Here is a 26,621-nt window from a genome sequence, read left to right as displayed (position 1 = left end):
GGGAGAGAGAAAGGGGGAGGGGGGGGGAGGGAAGGGAGGAGGAGGAAGAGAGGGGGAAAAAAGAAGGAAGGAGGGGAGAAGGGGGAGAACTAAGGGAAGGAGGAGGATGGACTTGGAGAGGAGGGGGCAGAGGAGGAGGGGGAAGGGGTAGAAAGGGAGGGGAAAGGATTCAGAGAAGGAGGAGGAGGCTGCGGCAGCGGCGCTGTCCAGTCTCCCTGTGCTGGGTCGCTGCTGCTGGCTGAGTTGCCCCACGAGGCCGAGAAGCATCCCAGCGTTCGGGTGTCCGCGATGCTGCTCTGGATACTCCTATTACATCTGATGGGGCTCCCCACGCAGCTTTCAGGGAGCCCCCTGGCGGTTTCGGAGCCGCTTCCCGAAGTCTTGAAACTCGACCTGCGCACGGAAGTCAAGGTGCAGGAGGTGAGCCCGGCTTTCCTCTCCATTACCATCGATGCCAACCTGGCTACCGACCCCAGATATATCACCTTCTTGGGGTAAGTTGATGGCATTCACCGGGCCCTTCTCCTCTGAATACTGTTTGCTTTCCCCGTGTTTCCTACCTCCTTTCCCTTCCCTACACCTGAACACCCCTTTTTCCCCACTGCTCTCCCCTTTTTTCTTTTTCAATCAGCAACTTTCTTCTCCAGTGGAGTTTCTATGCACTTTCTACCTACATTTATTGTCCTAGGCAATCAAAGAATTACTTTTTTTTTTTTTTTTAATGTTCAGAAGGGAGTTGTACTACAACATGTGTTCTAAATGTGGGTCTCTGGATAAGACTTCAGGAGGTCTGTAAGAGGGAATAAAAAAATTACATCTTTCTTTTTAGTACTGTCTAGCTGAAAGTTGGTGAGTTGGCCTTTCCCTCAAGTAGTTAAAAATCTTATTCTGAGATGGGGTCCATAAGAGAAGTTTGACCGCTTCACTCTCTCACTCTCAAAAAAAGTTGAAGGCCAGAAGAGACATTGGTTATTTCCAGTGCCTAGCACTATGCTTTGCATGAAAGATTCTTTTTTTAAATTTACTTCTTTCATTAATTCACTTAGAATATTTTTCCATGGTTACAAAATTTATATTCTTTCCTTTCCCTCCTCCCTCACCCCCTCCCATAGCCAACAAGCAATTCAAATTTTACAGTATCATTAATCAAGACCTATTTCCATTTTTTTTTAAATAAACTCTTACCTTAGGTCTGTGTTTTGACTCCAAGGCAGAAGAGTGGTAAGGGTAAGCAATGGGGGTCAAGTGACTTGCCCAGGGTCACACAGCTGGGAAGTGTCTGAGGCCAGATTCGAACCTGGGACCCCCCATCTCTAGGCCTGGCTCTCAATCCACTGAGCTACCCAGCTGCCCCCTATTTCTATATTTTTAATATTGGCAATAGACTGAAGAGATTCTTCTTTATACATAATTAAGTTACTGCCTATGTGAATGGGGACTTCCCAAGTGAGTTCTTGGGGTAAGGGTTCATTTTTAGACTTTAACGCAACAGTCTAAAATCAAACTCCTTAATTTGCCTTAAAAACCCTCCCTTCTTTCCTATTATTATTTTTTTTTATTATTTTAAACCCTAACTTCTGTGTATTGACTTATAGGTGGAAGAGTGGTAAGGGTAGGCAATGGGGATCAAGTGACTTGCCCAGGGTCACACAGCTGGGAAGTGTCTGAGGCCGGATTTGAACCTAGGACTTCCCTCACGTCTCTAGGCCTGGCTCTCAATCCACTGAGCTACCCAACTGCCCCCCTCCTATTATTATTTTTTTAACCATTATCTTCTGTCCTCTTATCAATTCTCTGACCAAAGAGCAATGGCTAGGCAAACAGGATTAAGTGACTTGACCAGAGTCACACAGCTAGGAGGTGTTCTGAGGTCAGACTTGAATACAGATACTTCTAGCTCCAGCCCTGATACTCTAGTCACTGTGCTACCTAGCTGGCCCTTTCCTGTTGTTTTTAAAGATATCAGCATCTTCACAGTTACCCACACTTGTCTTTAAATTCTCTCACATCCAGTCTGTTGTCAAGTCCTGTCTTTATAACACCTTTATAGCCTCTCCTACTTGCCTCCTTCTCTTCTCTGACACTGCCACCACGTCCCCCAGAGCTTTGCTCAATGGGATTTTCAGGCTTTGCCTTCTATAACTTCACTCTTAGACTATTGCAGTAGCTGGTTGATGGGGGGACCTGTTCCAAGTCTCTCCCCACTCCAGTCCTTCTCAACTGCCAAAGTAATATTCCTAAAAGGAGGGGCAGGGGAGGGAATAAAAATGTATAAACTGCCTATTTTGTGCTATACACTGTGCTAAGTACTTTTACAAATATTTGATTTAATTAAGGTGTAGGTCTGATCTTTGTCACCCTCCCAGGCCTTTCCAAATTCTAAAAGATCTGATACTTTCCTATTCCCTCAAGGAACAAATATAAGATACATTTGGCTTTTTAAAGCCCTTCATAACATTATTCCTTCCTACCCACCTCTCCAGTCTTGTTATTCCTTACTCCTTTCCACGTGCTCAGTGATCCCGGGACAGTGGCCTCTTGCTTTTTCCCATCCCACCTCTGTACATTTTTCTGTAGCCATCCCCAAATCTTGGAAAGCACCTCTCCCAGAATCCCTGGGTCCCTTCAAGTCTAAGCTAAAATCTCTCCTTCAGGAGAAGAGGGTGTCCAAGACTGAAGAGAGGGAAAGAATTGAGGATTGAGAAAGAGATTATTGACCACTTTGAGGAATTTCAGAAGAATGATGAGGTTGGAAGTGAGAAAGCAAAGGGTTTAGAAAGAGTGAGAGGCAAGGAAGAGGAAGCATTGGTTTATAGCTGTGTTTTTCAGGCACTTTCATTATGAAAGGAAAGAGAGAAATATGCAGATGGCCTATGGGATAGATCCAGTGAAAGGGTCTTTGTGAGGATAGGAAAGATGTGGGTTTGTTTGTAGGTATTGGGGAAAGAGCCAATATATAGACATTGACAATTAGTGAGAAAATAATGATAATAGAAGAGGCATGGAGAGGGATTTGCTCTGGCTAGGAGAAGGGTTACCCCCATGTGAGGATGAAGAAAGAGATAGATAAGAAAGGTGAATGATAAGGATAAAAGAGGGAACTCTCTTCCTGAATATCCTCATTTTTTTGTTAGAGATAAATGAGATAAGATTTTTTTTTTTTTGAGAGGATGGAAAGTTTTAAGTACAGATAAAAAGATTTAGAACAGCTTCTGTGGTACTGAACTGATTAGGAAAGGGTAAACATTGCTTTGCTTCAATGAAGGCTCAGTTGAGATTATGTAGCATAAATCTATAATGGACCCAATTGAATGATTTCTTTAATGATTCATTTAATGATTTAATGATTCAATGAGAAGGCAACAGACAGTAGAAGTATTGCCAGGTAAGATCAGCAATATAGTAAGAGGGCAAAGAATTTAGATGTGTAGGACATGGTCCCTGGGACCAAGATACAGAAGAAGAAAAGTATAGCTAGAGCAAAAGTGAAGGATGGCCTGGGAAAGAACTAAGGGGTGGTGGATTGGAAGCTATAGTGAGAAAGGTAGGATTTAGGGGCCTTAGGGCAAAGGGAAAGATAGGAGACTAAAAGATTATGATCAGAAGCTTCAGAGTTTGGGAATCCGGAAATAGATTTATGGCTGATGGCAAAATCTAGGGTATCTGCAGCTAAGGGGAAGTAAAAAGAGGAAATCATGGGAAATTTAAGGTATACATGGCACTTTCCAGATAATATCTCAAGTTGTCCTCCCTACAACCCTAGGAGGCAGGAGTTATAATTATCCTTATTTCATAATTGAAGAAACTGAGGCAGACAGAGGTAAGTGATAATTCAGGTCTTCCAGATCCAGCTGGCTATACAACAAACCACCAAGCTATCTTCACTGACCACAGAGATAGCTTGCCGTTGGTCATTTTGTTGAGGCAACACTCCAAAGTGAATAGAACACCAGACTTTAAGCCAAAAAAAAAACTGGGCAAGACCAAGACTAGGGTCTTGGCTACTAACTGTGGAAAGTCACTGCATTACTCTAGAATTCTGTAAAAGAGAATAGATTAGGTCATTTTTTTTCTTTTTTCTTTTTTTTTTTTAAGTTACTTATGGGGCAACCGGGTGACTGGATAGAGAACCAGGTCCTGGGTTCAAATCTAGCCTCAGATACTTTCTAGCTATGCAACCCCATTTGCCTACACTTACTACTCTTCTGCCATGGAATCAATATTTAGTGTCAATTCTAAGGCAGAAGACTTTTTTTTTCTGAACTTTTTTGTTCTGAAATTCTGAAACAAAATATACATTTGCATGTATACCAAAGAACATAAAATTAAGGATTGATCATGAAGCTTCCAATTATTTATAGCTAGCATTTCTTTTTAAGTTGTATGTTTAGATGGCAGAGTGGATAGAGTCAGGAAGACCTAAGTTCAAATCTGGCCTCAGACATTTCAATCTGAGACACTGTTTAAATAAATAAGATTTTTATACCCAGACACTTACTAGCTGCATGACATGTGCAAGTCACTTAACCCTGTTTGCCTTAGTACCTCATCTGGAGCTAGAGAAGAAGGAAATAGCAAACCACTCCCAGCTGCTCCCTCCTTCCTTATTTTTAAGCCTCTAAACGTTAGTTATTAATCCTTCTCTGGATGCTGGGAGTTCCACTAGCTCTGGGGAAAAGAATGGAAATGATCCACTATGACTTTCAGTTGAGGGTCTTATCATTAACTTCAAGTCCTTGAGCCATAAAGAAAGAGAATCCCCAATCACATATGCAAATAATTTCAGGTTTGTAGGGGAAGGGAACAAGCATTTATTAAATGGCTCTGTGCTAAGTGATTTATAATATCCTACTTAATCCTCATAACAACCCTAGGGTGGTGCATAGATTCTCTATAGATGAGGAAGCAAGCAAACAGGTTATATGACTTGCCTAAGGCCACACAGCTAGTAAATTTTTGAGGCCAGATCCTTTTCCTGATTCCAGTTCCATTCTGGATATATTGCTGTTGCCTTGTCTTCCCTTCCCCTCAAAGAGTCACACCCTCCCTTAATAAAGAGTATTTTGGGAGTGGCTGGGTGACTCTGTGGATTGAGAGTCAGGTCTAGAGATGGGAGGTCCTAGGCTCAAATCTAGCCTCCGACACTTCCCAGCTGTGTGACCCTGGGCAAGTCACTTGACTCCCATTGCCTAGCCCTTACCACTCTTCTGCCTTGGAACCAATACACACTATTGATTCCAAGACAGAAGGTAAGGGCTCAAATAAATAAATCAATAAATGAACAAACCCACTGACCCATCAACTAGATTTTCTGAGTGAAAATGTACTTTTTATTAATTTGATGAAACCCTGTTTCTCAGTTCCCAAAGGCTTCGAACCTTAGCCAGTGGCTTATCTCCTGCCTACTTGAGATTTGGTGGCACCAAGACTGACTTCATGATCTTTGACCCAAAGAAGGAATCAACCTTTGAGGAAAGCAGTTACTGGGAATCTCAAGTCAACCCAGGTGATTTTTAAAATAATCCTTACTTTCCATCTTAGAATCAATATCATGCATGTATTGGTAAGGGCTAGGCAATGGAGGTTAAAGGACTTGCCCAGGGTCACACAGCTAGGAAGTGTCTGGGGTTAGATTCTAATCCAGGACCTCCTGTCTCTAAGCTTGGCTCTGAATTCACTGAGCCACCTAGCTGCCCCCAGCCAAGTGATTTTTTTTTTAAAGGTGGTATTTTTCAACTTATGTCTTCTTGAGTTAGTCATATGTTTGCCTGTGGTTTGCTTTGGTTTTGTATCATTTCGAGAAACAAGGACATTTACTCTGGATCCACTAATAATAATTTGAGAGAAATGTTTATTTAAAAAAATTTTATGGGTTCATTCTAATACCCCACACACACACTTTTTTTTTTTTCAATAAGTAGCTAGGAAGATTGGGAACACAGGAGTGGGGCCAGCTATGAGGAAGTAAGGATTGATTTATCGAAAAGATTTCATTTTTAAGATTGTATTAGTCTTTTCCCATTAGTCACACATTTAAAATACTTCTGGTTAATTAAAAAGAACAATAATAAAATCCTCTGGAAAATACACTTCTTATTACTTTAAATAGGAAAATTTGTCTTTTACTTATCAAGAAGCCTTTGACACTCTCCTTTTGCTCTTTGTGCTAATATTAGTGGCATTTTTCGTGTTGTTCTTAAAACATCATTTTGGTCCCAGGGATCTGGGCTAGTAGCCAAAGGACTAGACTATGCAGCTTTGACAGGAAGTCATCTGAATGTCAGCTATTTCTAGTTGCACATGACTTGAGGCAGCTGGTGGCTCAGTAGACAGAGAGCTGGGCTTGGAGTCAGGAAGACCTGAGTTCAGATCTCACCTTAACATATTTGCTATGTGAACCTGAGCAAGTCACTTCACCTTTATTTGCCTCAGTCTCTTTAACTAGAAAATGGGCATAATTACAGCACCTACTTCTCAGGGTTGTTATAAGGACCAAATGGGATAATATTTGTAAAAAGTACCCGGCGCATAGCAGTCACTATATGCAAGCTTATTCCATTCTCCCCTTTCCTGATTTTGTCACAATCTAATGGGATTTAAGGGGGGCTCCTTCATCCTGTTCATTTTGCCCTCTTATATATACGCCAAGTAATACACCAACTTTTTTCTTACTCTTCAGTAATGTTTTTTTTTTTCCAATTACATGTAAAAACAATGTACCCACTTTAAAAGAAAAGGTCAGCCTTCCTCACATAACCACCTTTCTCCTGCCTCCATTGTCACCTTTCCATAGGACCCAGGAGAGCACGGTCACATGCACACTTAAAATTTTGTAATGTTTTTCTTTTTTGGGAAAGAAAAAAAAAGGTAGAGTAGTGGATCAAACACTGGCCTTGGCAGCTTGGGTTTGAATTTGACCTCTAGCACTTGCTAACTCACTGAGTTCACTGAGGCAAGTTACTTAACCTCCTCTGTAAAATGGGGATGATGATGTTAATAGTACTTGCTTTATAGGAGGATTTTGTGGATCACGTTACCAGTTTTCCAGTCATTTCGGACTCTTTTATTTTGGTGTTTTCTTTGAATAGGTCCTAGAATGGGGGCAGCTAGATGGCTCAGTGGATAGAGTGTCAGGCCTGAAGACAGGAAGTCTCCTGGGTTCAAATCTGGCCTCAGACACTTCCTAGCTGTGTGACCCTGGGCAAGTCATTTAACCCCCATGCCTAGCCCTTACCACTCTTCTGCCTTGGAACTAATTAATAGTAGCAATTCTAAGATAAAAGGTAAGAGTTTAAAAAAGAAAAAGATACTAAAAAAGATGATTTGCCATAATTCTTGGGGTTTTATTGATATAGAGTCCCCTCTTGGAAACTCCCTCCAGCAGGGTAGCTCAACAATTCCGATGTAACTTGGCCTTGACTTGCCTAATGCTACACCAAAGAGGAAACTGAGGCAAATACAAGTTAAGGGACTCATCTAAGGTCATACAAGTTGGTTTTGAAAAAAACAGGTCAAAGACTGGATTTGAAATCATGTCTTTCTGACCCCAGACCCAGTGTTCCATCTAGTGTGCCACCTAGTTGCTTCAATAGGGGATATCGTTATCCCCTTTTTATAGACAAGGGCAAGTGACTTACCCAGAGTCACATAGCTACTATGTATCTGAGACAGGATTCAAACTCAAGTCTTTCTGATTACAAATCTGGTCCTCTAGCAACCACACTAGCTAGGCGCCTTTCAGAGAACGTACACATAGCATGTGAAGTTTCAAAATTAACTCACGGCACTTCCTTCTACTGCAGATTCTTGTAATTTGGGTCCTATCCCTCGCGAGGTGAAGGAGCGGTTACAATTGGAGTGGCCCGTTCAGGAAGTGCGACTCCTCAAAGAACAACATGAGAACAAACACAACAATGGCACCTTCACAAGTAAGAGATGCAGATGGCTGGTAGGGTAGTCTGACCTCAGGAGTACTCTTGGGCAACCAGCCGGGTAGAGCACTGATTGTTGTTCTAGAAGTCCCAGCTGTTCCACACCTCTAGAACGCCTTGGAGGCCCCTGGGAGTTGTTGGGAAATAAATCCAGGGGGATGAGCTAGTGTGCTGACTAATGGACTTCAGGCTAAGTCAAAGAGATGGAAGTCTTGGATCAAACCACAAATGTTCTCTTACTAAACTGCTTTCTTCCGTCTTCCCCCCATTATACAGTTTTCTTGGCAAAGATATTGGAGTGGTTTGTCATTTCCTTCTCCAGTGGATTGAGGCAAATAGAGCCCAAGTGACTTGCCCAGGGCGACACAGCTAGTCTGAGACCAGATTTAAACTCAGGTCTTCCGGACTTAGGCCCAGGGGCTGCCTCCATGTGTTATAACTAGCATAATAAATAACAATAGTAGAACCTGAAAAAAGTGATTTGTCCATATTCAAGATAGCCTGCCTGCCCAGACTACAGAAGCTAAGCTTAATTCATGTAAAATTCTAAGAAGTAGGAAGGATTGGTCTTTGAGTTCAGATAGTTTGGAGCATCCAACATTTTTATTAAAACTGCATTAAAAAAAAAAACTTTCAGAATTTTTTATTTTAAATTAATTACTAAAAAGGAGAGCATTTTCACGTACACAGCAGAACACAAAAAGACTATTTGAAATGGAATTTTTCATTCCACTTTTTTAAAAAGTCTACAAGTCCACATATTACTTTCCAGATAGTACTGCTTGGTCGTGCTTCCTTCCAAACTTGCTTTTGGGAAAATGTTTCAACAGTGCTATTTTTTTTTAATCCTATTGTTAATTCACCCTCTTCTCCTAAACTTAAATACTAAAAAATAAAAATAAAAATGCAACAAAGAAGCACAGACTAACCAAATGAATCCACGTGGTGGTCATATCCCAAAATGTCTGTCTCTGTTCCTTGAGTCCATTGCCTCTATCAGGAGGACAACATGTTTAATCAAAAGGAGTCTGGGGACATTTTTGACATATTTCAAAGTTGTTTTTTTTTTTGTCCTTATTTTCTTTCTTATTAACAACTTTTAATACAGAAGGGTGTAAGAAATAAAATGAATATAAAAGATAGCTTTAGAAATATTATGGTTTTTATAGATTTATTAGTGGCCATTAGAAAATGAAGCCACGTGCCATGCTAGCTAAGTCAGTTTAAAAGATGTGCTGTTACCTGCCGCCACCATGCTGCTGGATTGGAAGCCAGGCCAGCCACTCAATTTTATCCTCCTGTCTACGTCATCACATAAGGACAGGAAGCCAGTGGGCTCATGGGAAATGTAATTCAAGGACCCCAAAATTTCCAACAACACAAGGGCAAGGGCTAGGCAAAGGGGCATTAAGTAGTCACACCAGGGTCGCACCACTAGGGAGTGTCTGAGGCCAGATTTGAACTCGGGTTCTCCAGATTCTAGGCCTGGTGTCCTATCTACAATGCCACCCAGCTGCCTCCAAAGTTGTTCTTTATAGTGTTATCCTTCAGTGAATTATTTTCCTTTTTCATTCATATAACTGCTTCAATTCATATCACATTTTAGAGAATCTTTTTTTTTTTTTTTTTTATGAGATTAATGTTTCAGACTGGGAAGGGTATATCTTCCTGAAGACAACAGTATCACTAATTCTGGCAGTTTGGACTGGATTCACAATAACTCCAAATGGGTATTAATCTTTATAAAAGGAGTATGTTTTAATTATGTTGCTCTCTGCATTATGCTTTGGGGTTTTTTTTGTTTTTGAATTCTCCCTAAAATGAAGGAGCTAATTTATTGCCACTGCCATGGTTTTTCTTTACTTGCAAGATCCAAGGAGAAAAGTTTCTCTTTAGGAATTGGAGAACAGGAACTGTGGCATCTGATTATCTTATTTCAAATGATCCACTTAATATTGTACAGCTAGAAATGTATCATTATCCCTATTTCATTGTATCAGTCCTGGGGGGAAATGTCTACTATGTTACAGATGAGGAAACTGAGGCTCAGATGTCAGGGACTTATCTGTGTCCACCTAGTTGAGTATGTGGCAAAGATGGTACTTGAACTCGAGTCTCTAGACCCCCCAAATTCTCTAGAATGTTATAGATGTGTTCTGGGAGGTCTGGAAGTTCCACTAACATGGCCAAGAGAACATAACTATGACAAAACACTCTGAGTCTTGCTCTTGGCCAGCTCCACATCTGTCCTGGGTATTTAATTATCAGTAGTATTAGAAAATCTCCTTACAATGGGATTTTACCTATAGAATAATGCCAGGGTGAGGATTCTGATCAGCTCCCCTTTGGATGGTCCAGTTCTCTAATATCTTGTTAGTAACATTGTCCTTGTAACTAGTAAAAAAAACGAGTAACCCTTATTTGTATCCTAGCTCCATGAGGACAGATCCTGCTTGGGTCTTTTTTTTAAACCTCAGGATCTACTACTTAGTATTGGTTCTGAGGCAGAAGAGCAGTAAGGGCTGGACAATGGGGGTTAAGTGACTTGCCCAGGGTCATGTGTCCGAGATCAAATTTGATCCAGGCCTGGCTTTCTAACCACCGAGTCACCTAGCTGCCCTGCCCCCTCCTCACTCAATCTGGACAGCAGTTGGAGAGACTTTCTGCCCCATCTGAAACTTTCCTACCATAGTATCGTTTACCTGAATCGTTTTTGGAGTGGAAGGGCATGTGGGCCTGTGATTGCATAGGTGAGGGACACTCGGGTGTGGACTTACCCTCCACCAAGGCAGACCTCACGGAGGCCCCAGTCAAGGGAAAGTGAGTTGACTGAAGGCCTGGCACATAGTAGACACCGAATAAATGTTTGTTTATTGATTCATTGCTGTCAGAGCCTGAACTAGAACCAAGAGCTTCCTGCCTCCAACCATCTCTGTGTCTCTCCTCTCTCATGCTGCTGCCTCAATGAATGACTGATCCGAAAATGAAACCTTTCTGTTTTTATGAATTTGATGCCAAATTCAGATCGTTAGAAGCATCTGGATTTGGCTAAAATTTTTAAGCTTATTTATCTGACACATTTCCCTGCTTAGGCAGGCATCTGCTCACCAGGGCAATGTTAGGGAAGCACGTAGACATTTGGTTTCTATTTACAGGGCTGTTGTGAAGCCCCAGCCAAGGATGGCAGGGTTCAGCGGTGCTTAGAAGCCTCAGCCCGGATAGCCTTCTGGCTTGGACCCTGGGGTGCAGCTCAGATCAGTTCACCCTGAGAACAGGAACTGCAGTCCATTTATTTAGCTGAGTCCCAGGGCCTCTGGGGAGCCCCAGGAGAAGATGAGGGAAACATAGGACAGCCGGATGTGAGCTCATTTCAGACCCGATGGGCCCACGGGTGTGTCTGCCCTCAGGGGGATTCTTTGCCTAGAACAGTGTTGTTTGGCTTTCATAATCATTGTATCCGGGTGACAGCTGACCTAAAGCCTGAAGATCAGATCCTGTCTCAGACATGTCCTGGCTTTGTAACCCTTTATAAGCCACTTAGCTAATTTCTGACCTGATTTGCAAAGGGAGTTTGCTCACCCTCTACTCATGAAAACACAATCCAGTCCTTAACCCTGTCTTAACTAGGGTGGGCCTTGGGATCTAAAGACAGGAAGGCCCAAGTTCAAAGCTAGCCCTTGACACTTACTGTGTGACACTGGACAAGTCATTAACCTCTGCCCCAGTCAGTTTCTTTATGCGTACATTGGGGATAATAACTGGCATTTATATAGCACCTGCTTTGTGCCAGGCACTGTGCTAAGCATCTCACCACTCTCTCTTGGTCCTAACAACAACCCTGTGAAGAAGATGCTGCTGTTTTCATTTTAAGGTTATGGAAATTGAGAGAAAGGGCAGTTAAGTGACTTATCCAAGGTCCTACATAGTCAGTATCTGAGGCCAGAGTTGACTTCAGGTCTTACCGAATTCACAGATCTCCTGAAATGGATCCACAAACCACTAAAGGGACATCAGTATAAGAACTTGCACACTTAGGCCCCTGCCTCTCAAATTGTTTATCTGTGAAACCACTGAGTTGCGATAAAGAATTTTTAAAAGTTTTATCCTGCTCAAAAATTCTATGGTTTTAAAAGATGGAAACTACTAGAATACTTTCTTTTTTTTAATTCAGTTTTTATTTTCAATTCCAAATTCTCTCCTTTCCATCTTCTCCCTTCATTAAGAAAGAGAAACCCATTATAAACATTGTCAAGCAAGACAAATTCTTAAATTCAGTCATTTGGGGAGCATAGCCAACTCTTGGGAATGATTTGCCATTTCTTCCTCTAGCTCATTTTGCATATGAAGAAACTGGCAAGTAGTTAAGTGGCCTATTGAGGGTCACCTAGCCAGTAAGTATGAGGCCAGATTTGAACTCGGGAAAAATGGAGTCTTCCTGACTCCAGCCCTGGAACTATTATATCATCATTTGTTAGACATGTCTAAAATATATATATATATATATATATATATATCGGTGATGGTGAACCTTTTAGAGATGGAGTGCTGGCAAGCCTTTCCTTCCTCCCCTTCGACTCCCCAGAGACCACACCAAGTGCCAGGCATGGCCTGCCCCTCACACAGACAGGGGAGGGGAGTGATGTTCTGCCCCTGTGAACAGACCCCCTTACCCACTGTGGGCTCCCATTGAGCTGCTGGGCAGAGGGGTGGGGGGTGTGAAATAATCTCATCAGGCACAGTGGAGAGGGGGAGGGGAGCAGCTCCTCCCAAGTCTCTCTGCCTTTCTAGTAACAAACTGGGGGTAGTGGTGGGGGGGTGGGAGCTGTGTGCCTTCTTTGGCACCCACACTATAGGTTTGCCTTCACTGATACATATACTTCATTTATATTTGGTCTATCACCACTATCTTGAGGAGGTAACATGTTTCATAATAAGTTCTCTGGAATTGTGAATGATTATTATCGTAATCGGATTTCCTAAGTCTTTCAAAATTATCTTTCCAGCATAGTTGTTACTGTATAAATTGTTCTACTATTCTACTTTCCTTGGCATAAGTTTCTATGAGTCTTCTCAAATTCTCTGAAATCATCCTCTTCATCATTTCTTACAGCACAATATTCTGTTGTATCTTTGAATTGTTTTAATTTGCATATCTTAATTATTTGTGACTTAGAGCATTTTTCATATGCTGTTGATAGCTTGAATTTAATCCCCTGAAATCTGCCTCTTTATATCCTTTGACTATTTCTCAATTTGGAAATGGCTTTTATTCTTTTATATTTAAATCAGTTCCCTTCTAACTTAGAAATGAGACTTTTACCAGAGTAACTTGCTGCAAAGATTCCTCCCTCCCCACTTTCCTACTTAATCTTCTAATTTTAGCCACATTGGTTTTACTTGTACATAAACTCTTAAATTTTTATTATCAGAATTATCTATTTTAATTCCTGTGATGTGTGTGTATATTTACTCTCTTGTTTGCTCCTGAAATCTTCTTAGATCTTAAAGGTAATTTCTTCCATGCTCCTTGAATTTGTTTTTTTATGTCACCCTCTGTGTCCAAATCATGTTCCCATTTGGAGCTTGTCTTAGTATACAGCGTAAAATGTTGGTCTATATCTAGTTTCTGCCAAACTACTGTCTAGTTTTCCCAGCAGTTTTTCTTGAAGACTATAAGGTCTTGCCCCAGTAGATAAGATCTTTGGATTTTCCAAACACTAGGGTCCTGTGTACTTGTGTACCTAATTTGTTCCACCAATCAACCTCTTTCTTACTCTGTACCAATTATTTTGATGATTATGGGTTTGAGGAATAGTTTGTGATTACATACTGATAGGCAGTATCTTTTTTTACTAATTCCCTTGAGATTCTTGGTCTTTTATTTCTCCATATTGGTAATGGCAAACCTATGATACACATGTCAGCACTGACACGTGTAGCCATTTTCGATGACATGCGGCTGCATACAGAGAAGTATGGGGCAGTATGCTGAGGATGAAACATTTGCTATAGTGTAGTGTAGACACTCTGTGTACTATCAATGACAATTCTACCTATATTCATTTACCTATTCTGGTTTATTAAATACAGTTATATATTACAATTATACATTTTTGTTATTTAAATTAAATATCGCGAAATTGTGGTCTTTTTCTTGAAGTGACACACCACCCGAGTTATGCTTGTTTTTTTTGGTGAATTTTGACACCAAGCTCAAAAAGTTGTCCATCACTGCTCTGGATGAATTTTGTTATTATTTCTAGTTCTATAAAGTAATATGATGAATAAGCAAAGTAAGTTAGGTAATGTCACTTTATATTGATGACCTAACCAAAAGTAATTAATATTTGTCCAGTTATTTAGATCTATACTTATTTTTATAAAGAATATTTTATAATTGTGCCATAAAATTCTTGTCTTGACAGACGCCTAAGTATTTTATATTTCTGTAGTTATCTTAATAAGAAATGAAATTCCTCTTCTTATCTCTTCCTGCTGGGTTTTGTTGGTACTATAAAGAAATGTTGATTTGTGTGGATCCAATTTGAGGTCCATCTATTTTATTAAGAGTTTCAGTTTTATTGGCATAAAATTGGAGGAAATAGATCCTAATAATTATAAAAATTATCCATTGGTTGTTAATTTATCCTTTCTTTTTTGATACTGTTAATTTTTTTATTCTATAAGTCTTATTAGATATTTTGTTTTTAAGACGTTTTAAATTATATTATATAACTATATAATAATATATTATAATTACGTTAAATTCTTTTTTTTTTTTTAATGAAAAATCTGCCTTCTCTCTCTTCCATTCCATCTCCTCCCAACCCAAATGAGAATGAAAGACAAAACCTTCATTACAAGTATATGTGCTCAAACAAAATAGATATCCACACTGGCCATGTCCAAAAAAAATTGTCTTATTCTGGATTCTTAATCCTTTATCTCTGTCAGGAGAAGAATAGCATTTTACATGTAGAGAGGGGTCTGGGTATACTGAAGTCTCCCACCAAATACCAGTTCCCCATTTCTCCCCTTGTCCACTATAGGCTTCAGCCAAGGCTGGAGGCTAGAAGAATTTGCTCTGTTCTTGGGGTCAGTGCTCCATGACTACTCCTGGCTTTTGATTTTATTTATTGCTCAGTATACAAGGAGTGCCTTCAAGTCCTTTTTTTCAACACCCCTATTCACAGGTCCTCTCATCAGTGACTCTGCATCTATGACCATGAACTGGGTTGTGAGTAACAGCTTCCAGTTGGTCCCCTTGTATCCTGTTTCCCTGGACTTCTACCTACCCTGATACTCTTTTAGTTCATGGGCACTAGAAAGTTCCATGTGACAAGCTCCTGACCAACCCTGTCTCCAATGGCATTGGGCTTTCCTATCCACAATGACTCACTAGAAGTTTTTTCTTGAGTTTCCAATAAGGTTTCAATCTGGTATGTTGTCTAGATCATTGTGGAGGGGGCATGGTGGAGGAACTGGGCTGTTCTCCATGGTACTCTGCTATCTCAGCCCTTTCCCAAGAGGTCTTTTCAAACCTTAATAATTATAATTCCTTGATAGACCGCAGACATTATGGAAGTAAGAAACACATGGAACACCTAGAAAACACCAAACGACCCGATAGATTAGTTTCAGCTTTTCAGCCTTTTTCATCATTAAGGCCGGGTCTTCACACCTATAGTTACTCAGGTAATTCAGGCAAACCTTTTTCTTCCCCTCAGCTCTTGAGGAAATGCTAGGGAACGAGGTGGAATGGGTTTGTTTGTCTTTAATATCTATATACTAAGATAGTTATGTGGGTAGTTTCATATGTTTTAGAAAGGAAACTAGCAAAGGTGATGTATATTAATATATTAAATGTTAATGTATTAATATATGTTAACATTCGTGCATAATAAATAGCTCTGGGTGAGCCTACCCCCAAAAAACTATACTATCATCACCTTTCTGAAGCAACTATAATCAAATAAATGGTTAATTACTTTAACATTTTGTGATATAACCATTATTCTACCTGACCCTCTTTGGTTGTAGAGTACTCCAGAGTACTTCAACTTGAGTACTTCAGGCCAAAAAAAAAAAAAAGCCTTTGTCTAGAAATCTAAATATCTTACATTTACCTCATATATTGCCCTATTCCAAATCCAAAACAATGTAGAGATGTTTAGGTTGTCAAGAGAAATTATGATTGTTTTATCTTATTGCATTTAACTGGATAAGATGGTCAATAGCAAGGAAAACTGTGAGGCCTTTTAATATCCAGACCAGAAGTTTGGGGTGCCTCCAATGTATCACACAGTCCTATAGATATGCTATAGCATCTGGAGAAGATGGAATTGTATTAACATTCCAATATGCTCCTTGTCTTAAGCAATTATTACCTCTTATTAGGACTGTAATTCAAAAGAGCTGATGATGATAAAATGGGAATAAGGCTTCATGTAGAGGACACCTTCAGGTTTTTTTTACTCTTGTGACCTGATAATTCACTATTAAATTATGTTTTTGTTGATACAGAAAGCACAGTGGATATGCTGTACAGTTTTGCCCAGTGTTCGGGGTTGGACCTGATCTTTAGCATCAATGCCTTACTAAGGAAAAGTAATTTGCAGTGGGACAGCTCAAATGCCAAGTTGTTCTTGGATTACTGTACCTCTAAGAAGTATAACATGTCCTGGGAACTTGGCAATGGTGAGTACACTGAGGGTATTTCATTGATCAGAGCATTTTTTAAAAAACCCTTACCTTCCATCTTAAAATACTTATAATATTGTGTATCGGTTTCAAGGCAGAAGAATGGTAAGGGCTAGGCTAGGCAATGGGGGTTAAGTGACTTGCCCAGGGTCACACACCTAGGATGTGTCCGTGGCCAGATTTGACCTCCCTTCTCCAAAGCTGCTCCTAATCAGGGAGTACTTTTAATAATATATAGCACACAAAGGAACAATGAACTGGAGGAATTCCATGTGAACTGGAAAGATCTCCAGGAATTGATGCAGAGTGAAAGGAGCAGATCCAGGAGAACGTTGTACACAGACACTGAGACACTGGTAAAATCGAACATAACTCCTCTGCTAGCAGCAATGCAAGGATCCAGAGCAAGGCTGAGGGACTTAAGAGAAAGAAAACTAGCTACATTCAGAGGAAGAACTGTGGGAGAAACACAGAAGAAAAACATATGATTGATCACATGGTTTGATGAGGATATTGACTAAACGATCACCCTAAAGCAAATATCAATAATATGGAAATAGGTCTTGATCAATGACACATGTAAAAACCAGTGGAATTGCGTGTCCCCTAGAGGAGGGGAAGGAAAGAACATGAATCTTGTAACCATGGGAAAATACTCTAAATTAATTAATTAATTAAAATTTCCCAAATAAAAAAATGATGATATATTGCACATTTTCCTTGGTTGTGATAATAGCCTGCACTCATATAGCTATTTAAAGTTTGCAAAGTGCTTTATAAATTTTATCCCCACAACGACACTGGGAGGAAGGTGCTATTTTTGTGTCCATTTTATAGATAAGGGAACTGGTAGTCATTGGTAACTTAGGCCAGCAACTTCTGTATCTCATATTTTTAGCAAGTTCCTTTGGTTTTCAGCCACTTAGAACTAGCATACAATAAAAATTTTAAGTAGTCAGTTTACTTCCATTCTTCCATCTCCTTTTCTCCCCACTTACACAACATCTTCAACTCCCTACCTCACTCTCCAGCACCTGAAAACCTTGTATTCTTATTCCATCCTGTGAACTATCTTGGGGTCCTTAGTATGGACCTATCCTTCCTTTAGGGCCAGACAGTGTCCTATTCTTTATTTCCAAAATTTTACTCGGACCATATCCGAAAGGGCTCTGATCTCTTCTAGGTGATTAATAAAGTGTTTCTAGATTATGTTAATAGTTAGCTTTCCTATTATAGGCCCAACCTCATTCAAACAAGTTTGGCTCTTGAATTTGGAATTGGAACAAAACGAGACACTTGTAGTTCATACAAAAGAATATTTACTTAATCATAGCAGGGAAACCGTATTCAGCAAAAATGCAACATTGATTCATCTGAGCATAACTTTCTAGCCTCTATGTTTCCCATGCTGAGATCTGCCTGAGGAAGTTGCTACTGATTCCTTGTGCTGGCTTTTTGCACCTAGATTGCATCCCTGATAAGTTTTCATCCTATACCTCTCCTTCCCTTCTTTGATAAACTCCTTGAAAAAGGAAACAAATACTTGTTTCCTTTCTCCTCACTCCCTTCTAAATCCATGACACTCTAGCTTCCCACCTCATCATTCAGCTGAACTTGCCCTCTTCCAAGGTCACCATTAATTTCCTGTTTTAACAAAATCTCAGTCCTTATTTTTATCCTATTGATAATAACATCTCTATTGATATACTTTGGATAGTTAACTGCTGGATCTAACACTGCTGATTACCTTATACTAAGTCCTCTCTCCTCTCTGGGTTTTTGTCATATTGCCCTCTTTGGTTCTCCCTTTATCTATGAGACTACTCCTCAATCGCTAATTTGGATCTTCACTTAAGATTAGCCCTCTGATTGTGTCTCCAGACCCTTATCCTGGGTCATCTGACTTCTTTCTTTTCTATCCTTTCTTAGCTCGGTCTCATCAGCTCCCATGGTTCTATGGTCATCCCTCAGATAATTCCAACGTCCATTTATCCAGCCCTCATCTTTCTTCTGGGCTCCAAACTCATGTCTCCAACTGCACTTCGGATATTTCAAAATAGATAGACCATGGCCATCTAAAACTCAGCGTGTCTGAAAAATAGAACCAGTTCCTTTTCTTCCTCTTTTCTGCCTTATTTTAAAAAAAGAAAAAACTTTTCTAACAAATATTCAAAGTCAAGAAAAACAGGACCCCACGTTAGTTATGATCAAAAATAGATTTGTCTTTTTTTTTTAATTAGTTTGTTACATTAAAATTCCCCAAGTATCTCCCACCTTCCGTCCCCTCCCTGCACTAGAGAAAGCATTATTTAACAACAAAAACGTGTGTGTTTGTGTGCACTATTTCTTGCTGTGCTTCTATTATATCAGTTCTTTCCCTGGAGGTACACATATACAAGTCATTCTTCAAATAATTATTCCTGTTGCTATATATAATGTTCTCATGGTTCTGCTTGCTTCACTTTCATGTAGGTCTGTTTTTTAAAAATTAATCTGCTTGGGGGCTGGATTGCTCAGTAGATTGAGAGCCAGGCCTAGAGACAGGAGGTCACACTTCCCAGCTGTGTGACCCTGGGCAAGGCACTTGACCCCCGTTGCCTAGCCCTTACCACACAATACACAGCATTGATTCTAAGATAGCAGGTAAGGTTTTAAAATAATCTGCTTGAGGACAGCCAGGTGGCTCAATGGATTGAGGGGGTTTAAGGTAAGGGTTTAAGAAAAATTAGCCTACTTTTTGTTTCTTATAGCATAATAGTATTTTCATCACAATCATATGTCACAACTTGTTCAGCCATTCCTTAATTGATGGGTATCCCCTCTGTTTCCAGCTTCCTGCTACCACAGAGAGCCACTATAAATATTTTAGAATATATAAGTATTATCCTTTTTCCCTGATCACCCTGGGAAATTGCTGGGTCAAAAAGTATATATAGTCTTATAACTCTTTGGGCATAATTCCAAACCATCCTCCAAAATGTCTAGATCAGTTCACATACACTTCCATCAACAATGTATTAGGGGGCAGCTGGGTAGCTCAGTGGATTGAGAGCCAGGCCTAGAGACCAGAGTCCCTAGGTTCAAGTCTGGCCTCAGACACTTCCCAGCTGTGTGACCCTGAGCAAGTCACTTGACCACCATTGCCTACCCTTACCACTCTTCTGCCTTGGAGCCAATACACAGTATTGACTCCAAGACGGAAGGTAAACATACACACACACACAAAAACAATGTATTAGTGTCTATTCCAACATATCTTCTTGCCCTTTTAGCATTTTAGCCAGTCTGATAGGTATAAGATGGTATCTCAGAGTTGTTTTGATTTGCATTTCTCTAATCAATAATGATCCAACTTTTTTTCATATGATTATATATAGCTTTGATTTCTTTATCCAAAAACTGTCCATCTATGTCTCATTCTGCATCGGAATTCATCCCCTTTCTGTCAGGAGGTAGGTAGTCTACCCTCTTAACACAGAGATCCCACTATTTGGTCTTTACCTCAAAGAGATTGAAAAAAGAGGGAATGGACTCATGCACAAAATAATAGATGTTTTTTGGGTGATAACAAAGAACAAGAAACTAAGGGGATGGCCATCATATGGGGAATGATAATCATGATATGTGAATGTGATGGAATTCTGCAGGAAATAATGAGAAAAGGATTGTTTCACGAAAGCCTGGGAAGACTTGTATAAACTGACGTAAAAGAAAGTGAGCTCTGAGAAACAAGAGAAAAATAACAAAACAAATAAGATTGGAAGACTTGGGAAACCGTACCACCATAATGTGCCAACATAATGACCATATGTGAGGCCAGAGGAATAATGATATATGCTACCCCAAGTTTACTTTCCAGCCCTGTGACTACTCTAAACTTATGAACTACCAATCAATCAACTCAATTTTTTCTCTATTGTGGATCGAAGGGACGAAATCCAGAGATTAGACTTAGTCCTCTTAAGAAGTTCACATATTTTTGATAGTAGCTTTTAAATTCAAATCGATTTCCATTTGAGGGAAGTGGGCAAACCCTTCTACTCCCCGCTTTTCCCTGACTTTACAGTGAACTTCAAAGGTAGGAAATTTTTTTTTTTTGGTAGCTCAATTGGCCTTTTGCTGAGTTATCATTTTTAAAAAGATTATCATCTCTTTTAGAATCTAGAAATGCTCTTATCTTATGAAAGATAAATATTCTAGAGATAAGAGGTTATATATAGAGAACTGTTGTTTTTCAGAACCGAACAGTTTTAAGAAGAAGTCTGGCATTTATATTGAAGGATCCCAACTAGGAAAAGACTTTATTAAATTGCATTCACTTCTAAAAACATATGATTTAAAAAACGCAAAACTTTTTGGACCTGATATTGGTCAACTAAGGAAGAAGAGTGGGGACCTTCTAAGGAGGTAAGTAAGGTTTTTTTTGTTTTTTATCTAAAAAAAAGCAAAAGTACTAGTTAAGGCTGGTATGACCTAAATAATACTAAATAATAATAATACTAAAGAAGTATTTCTCTTTTTGTGGGGAATGCAGGGGCCTCCTCTTTATTAGATCTGAAGGAAATGAGGAATAAGCGTGAATTCCTGGCCAGTTAGCTTTGCAGAAGTGGGACAATTGAGGTGGGGCCAGGCTTTGGCAAGGCTGCAGGGGCGCGTGTGCCTTCACCAGAGATCACCACAGAATCATACAACAGGTAGCATTAATACAGAGTGTTTGTCCCCAAACTCCATAGCAACTTAAGTAATTATAAATATCATCTCATTTGTTCTTCTCAATAACCCTGGAAAGAGAAGTGCTATTATTATCCCCATTTTGCAGATGAAGAAACTGAAGCAAACAGAGGTTAAGTAAATGTTTTCCCAGAGTCACATGGGAAGTACGTGTATGAGGCCAAATTTGAACTCGGGGTTTCATGACTCCAAGTCCTGTGCTGTATGCTCTGTACCACTTGGCTGCCTTGATGATTCTAAGAATGTCCTAGATTCTTATTTCCATATTTAATAACCAGCCAGCCAGCTAGGTTTGTTAATGAATATCATTGGAGATCAAGTCAAGCATTTCCATATGAGGGTGGAAAAAGGATATAATGGTGCCTATTTGTTCCTAGCTTCCTGAATGTCGGAGGAGGAGTGATCGATGCAATCACATGGCATCAGTGAGTATGTTTTCTGCTCTTCATACTATTAAGGAGAGGTTGATTACTGGTCCTCTTAAAGTCCCTCCTTTTTTATCCTGTATTTCATATAGAAGATGCTGCTTCTGCATTTATTAAGCACCTTCTGTCTGCAAGGTCCCATGCTAAGTGCTAGGGATACTTCAGTGTTCCATGAGATCCATGACCACCACCGATACATGACTCTGCCATTGTGTTAGAGGCTTTCCTCTTTTCCTTTTTTATTTCATGGGGACCACTAGTGCAACTTGGCTTAAGAGGAACACGAAGATAATAAACTCCAAGGGCGTGTGCCAAGAACCAAAAAGAAAAACAAAGCAGTTCAGCCTAAGTCGGTGGAATCTGACAGCATATTCAACTTTCTGTACCCATAGTCACTACCTCCAAAGAGAAAAGGAGGTACATTCTAGCTCTCTTGCTTTTTTGAGACCTCTGCCTTTCAATTTGGTTCTGTACAGATCTCTCTGCCCAGAATAGCATCTAGCAAGCAGTTAACACACGTTGGAATGGATAAATGATCAATAATTTGTAAAATAATTGAGTTAGTTTAGATAATTGTGCTACTCAAGCCCAAAGCGATTGTGGCCTGGCAGGTCATACAGTCATACACAGACGGCCAAAATGTCACCTTCTTAGCAGAAGGCTGATTAGTGACAAAGGACACTTAGCACTTAAATGGGGAGTTTTCGGTATACTTTAAAGTGGCAACTTTTAAAGTACACAAAGACTTTCAGGACTTCCTCATTTTATTGTAGAAAAAACAATTGACAACTTTTCTTTAGGTGGATGTGGTAGAATATGCTTTCCCTAGTCAGTCTCTTTTTCTTACTAAAGTAGGAAGAAAATTATGAAACACCATATTCTGGTATTGAGTAACGGGATAAGTATGGGTTGCTTTCCATAAACATTGTTTAAAACTATTTTAAAAAACCAACTTCATAATATGTATGTGTATGTATTTCAGCTACTATCTGAACGGAAGAAATGCTACTGAAGAAGATTTTTTAAATCCCAAAGTGTTGGATTCATTTATTTTCTCAGCACAAAAAGTTTTTCAGGTACTTTTTTTTTCTTTTAGAGCACAAAACCAAGAAAGTTTGTATTTTGTAGACTTACATGTTCTAAGGTTGTTTTTTTTTCAGTCATATCTGATTCTTCATAGCCCCATTTGGGATTTTCTTGGCAAAGATACTGGAGTGGATTATTTACAGATGAGGAAATCTCTGAGGCAAACAGGATGACTTGCTCAGGGTCACACAGCTAGTAGGTGTCTGAGGTCAAATTTTTTAAAACCTTTATCTTCTGTCTTAAAATCAACAGTAAGTATTAGTTCCAAGGCAGAATAGTGGTATGGGCTTGACAGTTGGGGTTAAGTGACTTGCCCAGGGTCACAAAGCCAGGAAGTGTCTGAGGCCAGATTTGAAGCTAGGACCTCCCTTTTTTAGGCTTTCAATCCGTTGAGCCACCGAGGTGCCCATAAGGCCAGATTTTAACTTGGGAAGATGAATCTTTCTGACTCCAGATCTAGCACTCTGCCCACTGTGCCAAATGCAAATGTCTCACTTTTGATATTGCTAACAGGGAGTTGACTAATATACTCATAAGTCAAGTTTTTCCTGATCCACTACAAAAGCAAGTTCCTTAAAAAGTCCTTGTTCCTAGCAAATGAATGATTGAAGAAGAGTTAGGAAGGAGGTATGCTGCCATGTCTCCGTCCTTGGTCATGCCATCTGTAGGGTCAGATGCCACTGTTTAGAAAATGACACCATTAAGCTGGAGAACATCCGGGATGGTATGAGGCCTCAGGATCATGCCATAGGAAAAGAGGTTGAAGAAATTAGAAGTGGGTAGCCTGGAGAAGAGAAGATGGGAGGACATTATTATCTTGTTTTATATATTATTTATCTTCTGGTGTTTGAAGAAGCGGTTACATTGGAAGAGAAGGATTTAGGTACCAAAGTAGCACAGTGGCTGGAAGGATAGGCCTAGAGTCAGGAAGTCCTGTGTTCAAATTTGGCCTTAGATACTTACAAATTTTATGATCCTGGGCAAGATACTTAAATTTCTCATCTACAAAATGGTGATAATAATAGCATCTACCCGCTAGGGTTGTTATGAGAATAATATTTGTAAAGTATTTTGCAAACCTTAAAGAGCTATATAAATGTTATTGTTATCACTGTTATCTTCATTAGATTTGTTCTTCTCCCAGAGGACAGAAGTGGGGTCAAAGATAGATGTTGCAAAGAGACTGAGTCAGGAAAAACAATTAGGTGTGTCAAAAAATGTAATGGATTACCTGAAGAGATCTGAAGGACTCCTTTATTTATTTATTTGTTTGTTTTTAGGCCCTCACCTTCCATCTTAGAATCAATACTAAGCACTGGCTCCAAGGCAGTAGAGCTGTAAAGGCTAGGCAATGGGGGTTAAGTGACTTACCCAGGCTCAAACAGCTGGGAAGTATCTGAGACCAGATTTGAACCCAGGACCTCCCGTCTCTAAGCCTGACTCTCAATCCACTGAGCTACCCAGCTGCCCCTTGGAGGAGGGCTCCTTCTTGATGGAGATAAGTAGCAAAACCTGTCAGACCAGAATTCAGATAAATTGTAGAGGGGATCCTCATCCAGGTACTATTTGTCAATCAGTTGGAAGCAAGCCTTTATTACATACCTACTGTATGCGAGGCACTGTGCTAGTGGATGGGGAGAGAAAGGAAGGCAGAAGACAGTCCCTGCCCTCAAGGAGCTTGGAGTGTAGAGCGAGACTTTGTGTAAGAAGCTACATGCAAACAAGACAGAGATCAGATAAGCTGGAGATAATTACAGAATTTGGGTATCCCTGAGGAAAGGAAAGAATGAAGTAAGGCTTTGTGAGGAAAGGTGGGATTTTAGCTGGGACCTGAAGGAAACTAGAGAAGCCAGGAGGGGGATGAGATCGCCTCCTTTCCCACTTCATGATTCCATAATTCTAGGGAGAGAGAGAGAGAGAGAATTTGAAACTCAAAAACGAAATTTTACAAGATTCTGTGACGGTATCGTGGGGCGTGGTGCAGACACATGTTCTTTCTCCCCCCTCCCAAGGAATGGTTCTAAAATGAAGGTAACCAAAGCATTTTATGTTCAGGATGTTTCTCTAAAAAAGCCTGCAATTCAGCACGGTAGAGCTTATATGATACGCTTCAAAGCTCTTTGCCACAAATCGTGTATCTCAGCCATTTTTATTGCCGTCACTGTGTAAACTCTCTTGTTCTGTAGGTCGTGAATGAAACCAGACCCGGCAAGAAAGTCTGGTTGGGAGAAACAAGCTCGGCTTTTGGCGGGGGGGCTCCCAAGCTGTCTGACACGTACGCTGCCGGCTTTCTGTGAGTGTGTCCATGTTCATCTCAAGCTTCAGACAGACACCAAGCCTCAAATTATGATGTAGACCCACAGCTACCCTTTTTATTTTGCCAGAATTCTGTACAAAGGACGTCCCCTATGGTAGTAGATCATATAATATGCTTATCACAGATTTGGATGAAGACAATGGATTGACTTAGGATAGGCCATTAGTTATCATAAGAAAAAGCCACACTTTTTTTTTTTTTTTTTTTTTTTAGCCCTTACTAAGTATTGATTCCAAGGCAGAAGAGCAATAAGGGCTAGGCAATGGGGGTTAAGTGACTTGTCCAGGGTCACACAGCTAGGAAGTATCTAGGGCCAGATTCATACTGAGAACCTCTCATCTCTGGGTGGGCCTGGCTCTCAACCCACTAAGCCACCCAGTTGTCCCTCCTAAGTTTGTTTTTATTTTCATGCTTTGACATGTGTTATATATAAGAAAAGATTCATTCCTCCAAGTAAGTGTATTTAAAAAGAACCTCCAAATTTGAGAATATTGCTTACTATGTGTACACACACGCACACACACACACACAGGTGTGTGTATATATGTACATACACACAGAAGTGCTATGCATGTAATGCAGGAACTGGGCTAAAAAGTCCCTCCTCTGGAGGTAAGGGAAGGAAATAACATTTTTAAAAATTTATTTTCATTTCCTAATTTTCTCCCCTCCTTTGAACCCTCCCCCACCCTTTGAGAACTCAAGAAATATGATATTCATTGTCCATGTGAAGTCACGCAGAACATATTTCCACATTGGCCATGTTGTGAAAGAAAAAATGAAGTCAAAGAAAATATGCTTCAGTAGGCACTCAGAGGAAATATGTCTATTAAGCACCTACTATATGCCAGGCACTTTACAGATTTAATGTATTTGATCCTTATATGAACCCTGGGCTATAAGTGCTATTTTTATTCCCATTTTACAATTTAGGAAACTGAAGCAGTCAAAGGTTAAGTGACTTGGCCAGGCACATACAGTAAAGTGTCTGCATTTGAACTCAGGCTGTCTACTGCTCTGCCTGTAGAGGGGTCAGGGACTTTGGAGGCCAAGTATTCTCTAAGATATTGACCCTGAGTTCATAGCTCGATAGCTAAAATTCAACAAGGAATCACACAATCATGAAATTAAAGCTAAGAAGGGTCTCAATACAAACCTAGTCCAACCCATACATGAAAGGAATGTCTGCTATGATATATTTGACAAGAGATCATTCAGCTTCTTCTCCAAGGTAAGGGAACCTATTACTTCTTGAGGCAAACCATTCCACTATTTTCTCTCCTTTCCACCTCCCACTGAAAAACGATGGACAAAACCATTACATCAAATATGAATAGGGGAAAATATACAATGTCTCCTTCTGCCCTGAGTCCATCGCCAGGAGGAAGGAAGCACTCTTTTCCTTGGGCCTCTGGAATCAGAATTCTTAAG

The 26,621-nt window shown here is 40.0% G+C and overlaps 1 protein-coding gene across 1 annotated transcript in view; it reads left to right on the top strand.

Moving 5' to 3' along the window:
- The first annotated feature begins 203 nt into the window (after window positions 1-203).
- HPSE (heparanase) overlaps window positions 204-26,621 on the top strand; it is a 41,989-nt gene continuing 15,571 nt past the window's right edge. The window contains exons 1-8 of the mRNA XM_044680727.1: window positions 204-494; window positions 5,361-5,506; window positions 7,803-7,928; window positions 16,455-16,628; window positions 20,870-21,038; window positions 21,740-21,787; window positions 22,770-22,863; window positions 25,060-25,166. Coding sequence (XP_044536662.1) covers window positions 289-494; window positions 5,361-5,506; window positions 7,803-7,928; window positions 16,455-16,628; window positions 20,870-21,038; window positions 21,740-21,787; window positions 22,770-22,863; window positions 25,060-25,166 — 1,070 coding nt within the window. The 5' untranslated portion in view covers window positions 204-288. The remainder of the gene's footprint in view (window positions 495-5,360; window positions 5,507-7,802; window positions 7,929-16,454; window positions 16,629-20,869; window positions 21,039-21,739; window positions 21,788-22,769; window positions 22,864-25,059; window positions 25,167-26,621) is intronic.

This window comes from Gracilinanus agilis, chromosome 6 (genome assembly GCF_016433145.1).
Source record: "Gracilinanus agilis isolate LMUSP501 chromosome 6, AgileGrace, whole genome shotgun sequence".
Classification (NCBI taxonomy): Eukaryota; Metazoa; Chordata; class Mammalia; order Didelphimorphia; family Didelphidae; genus Gracilinanus; species Gracilinanus agilis.
This window is presented reverse-complemented; position numbering and strand designations above follow the sequence as displayed.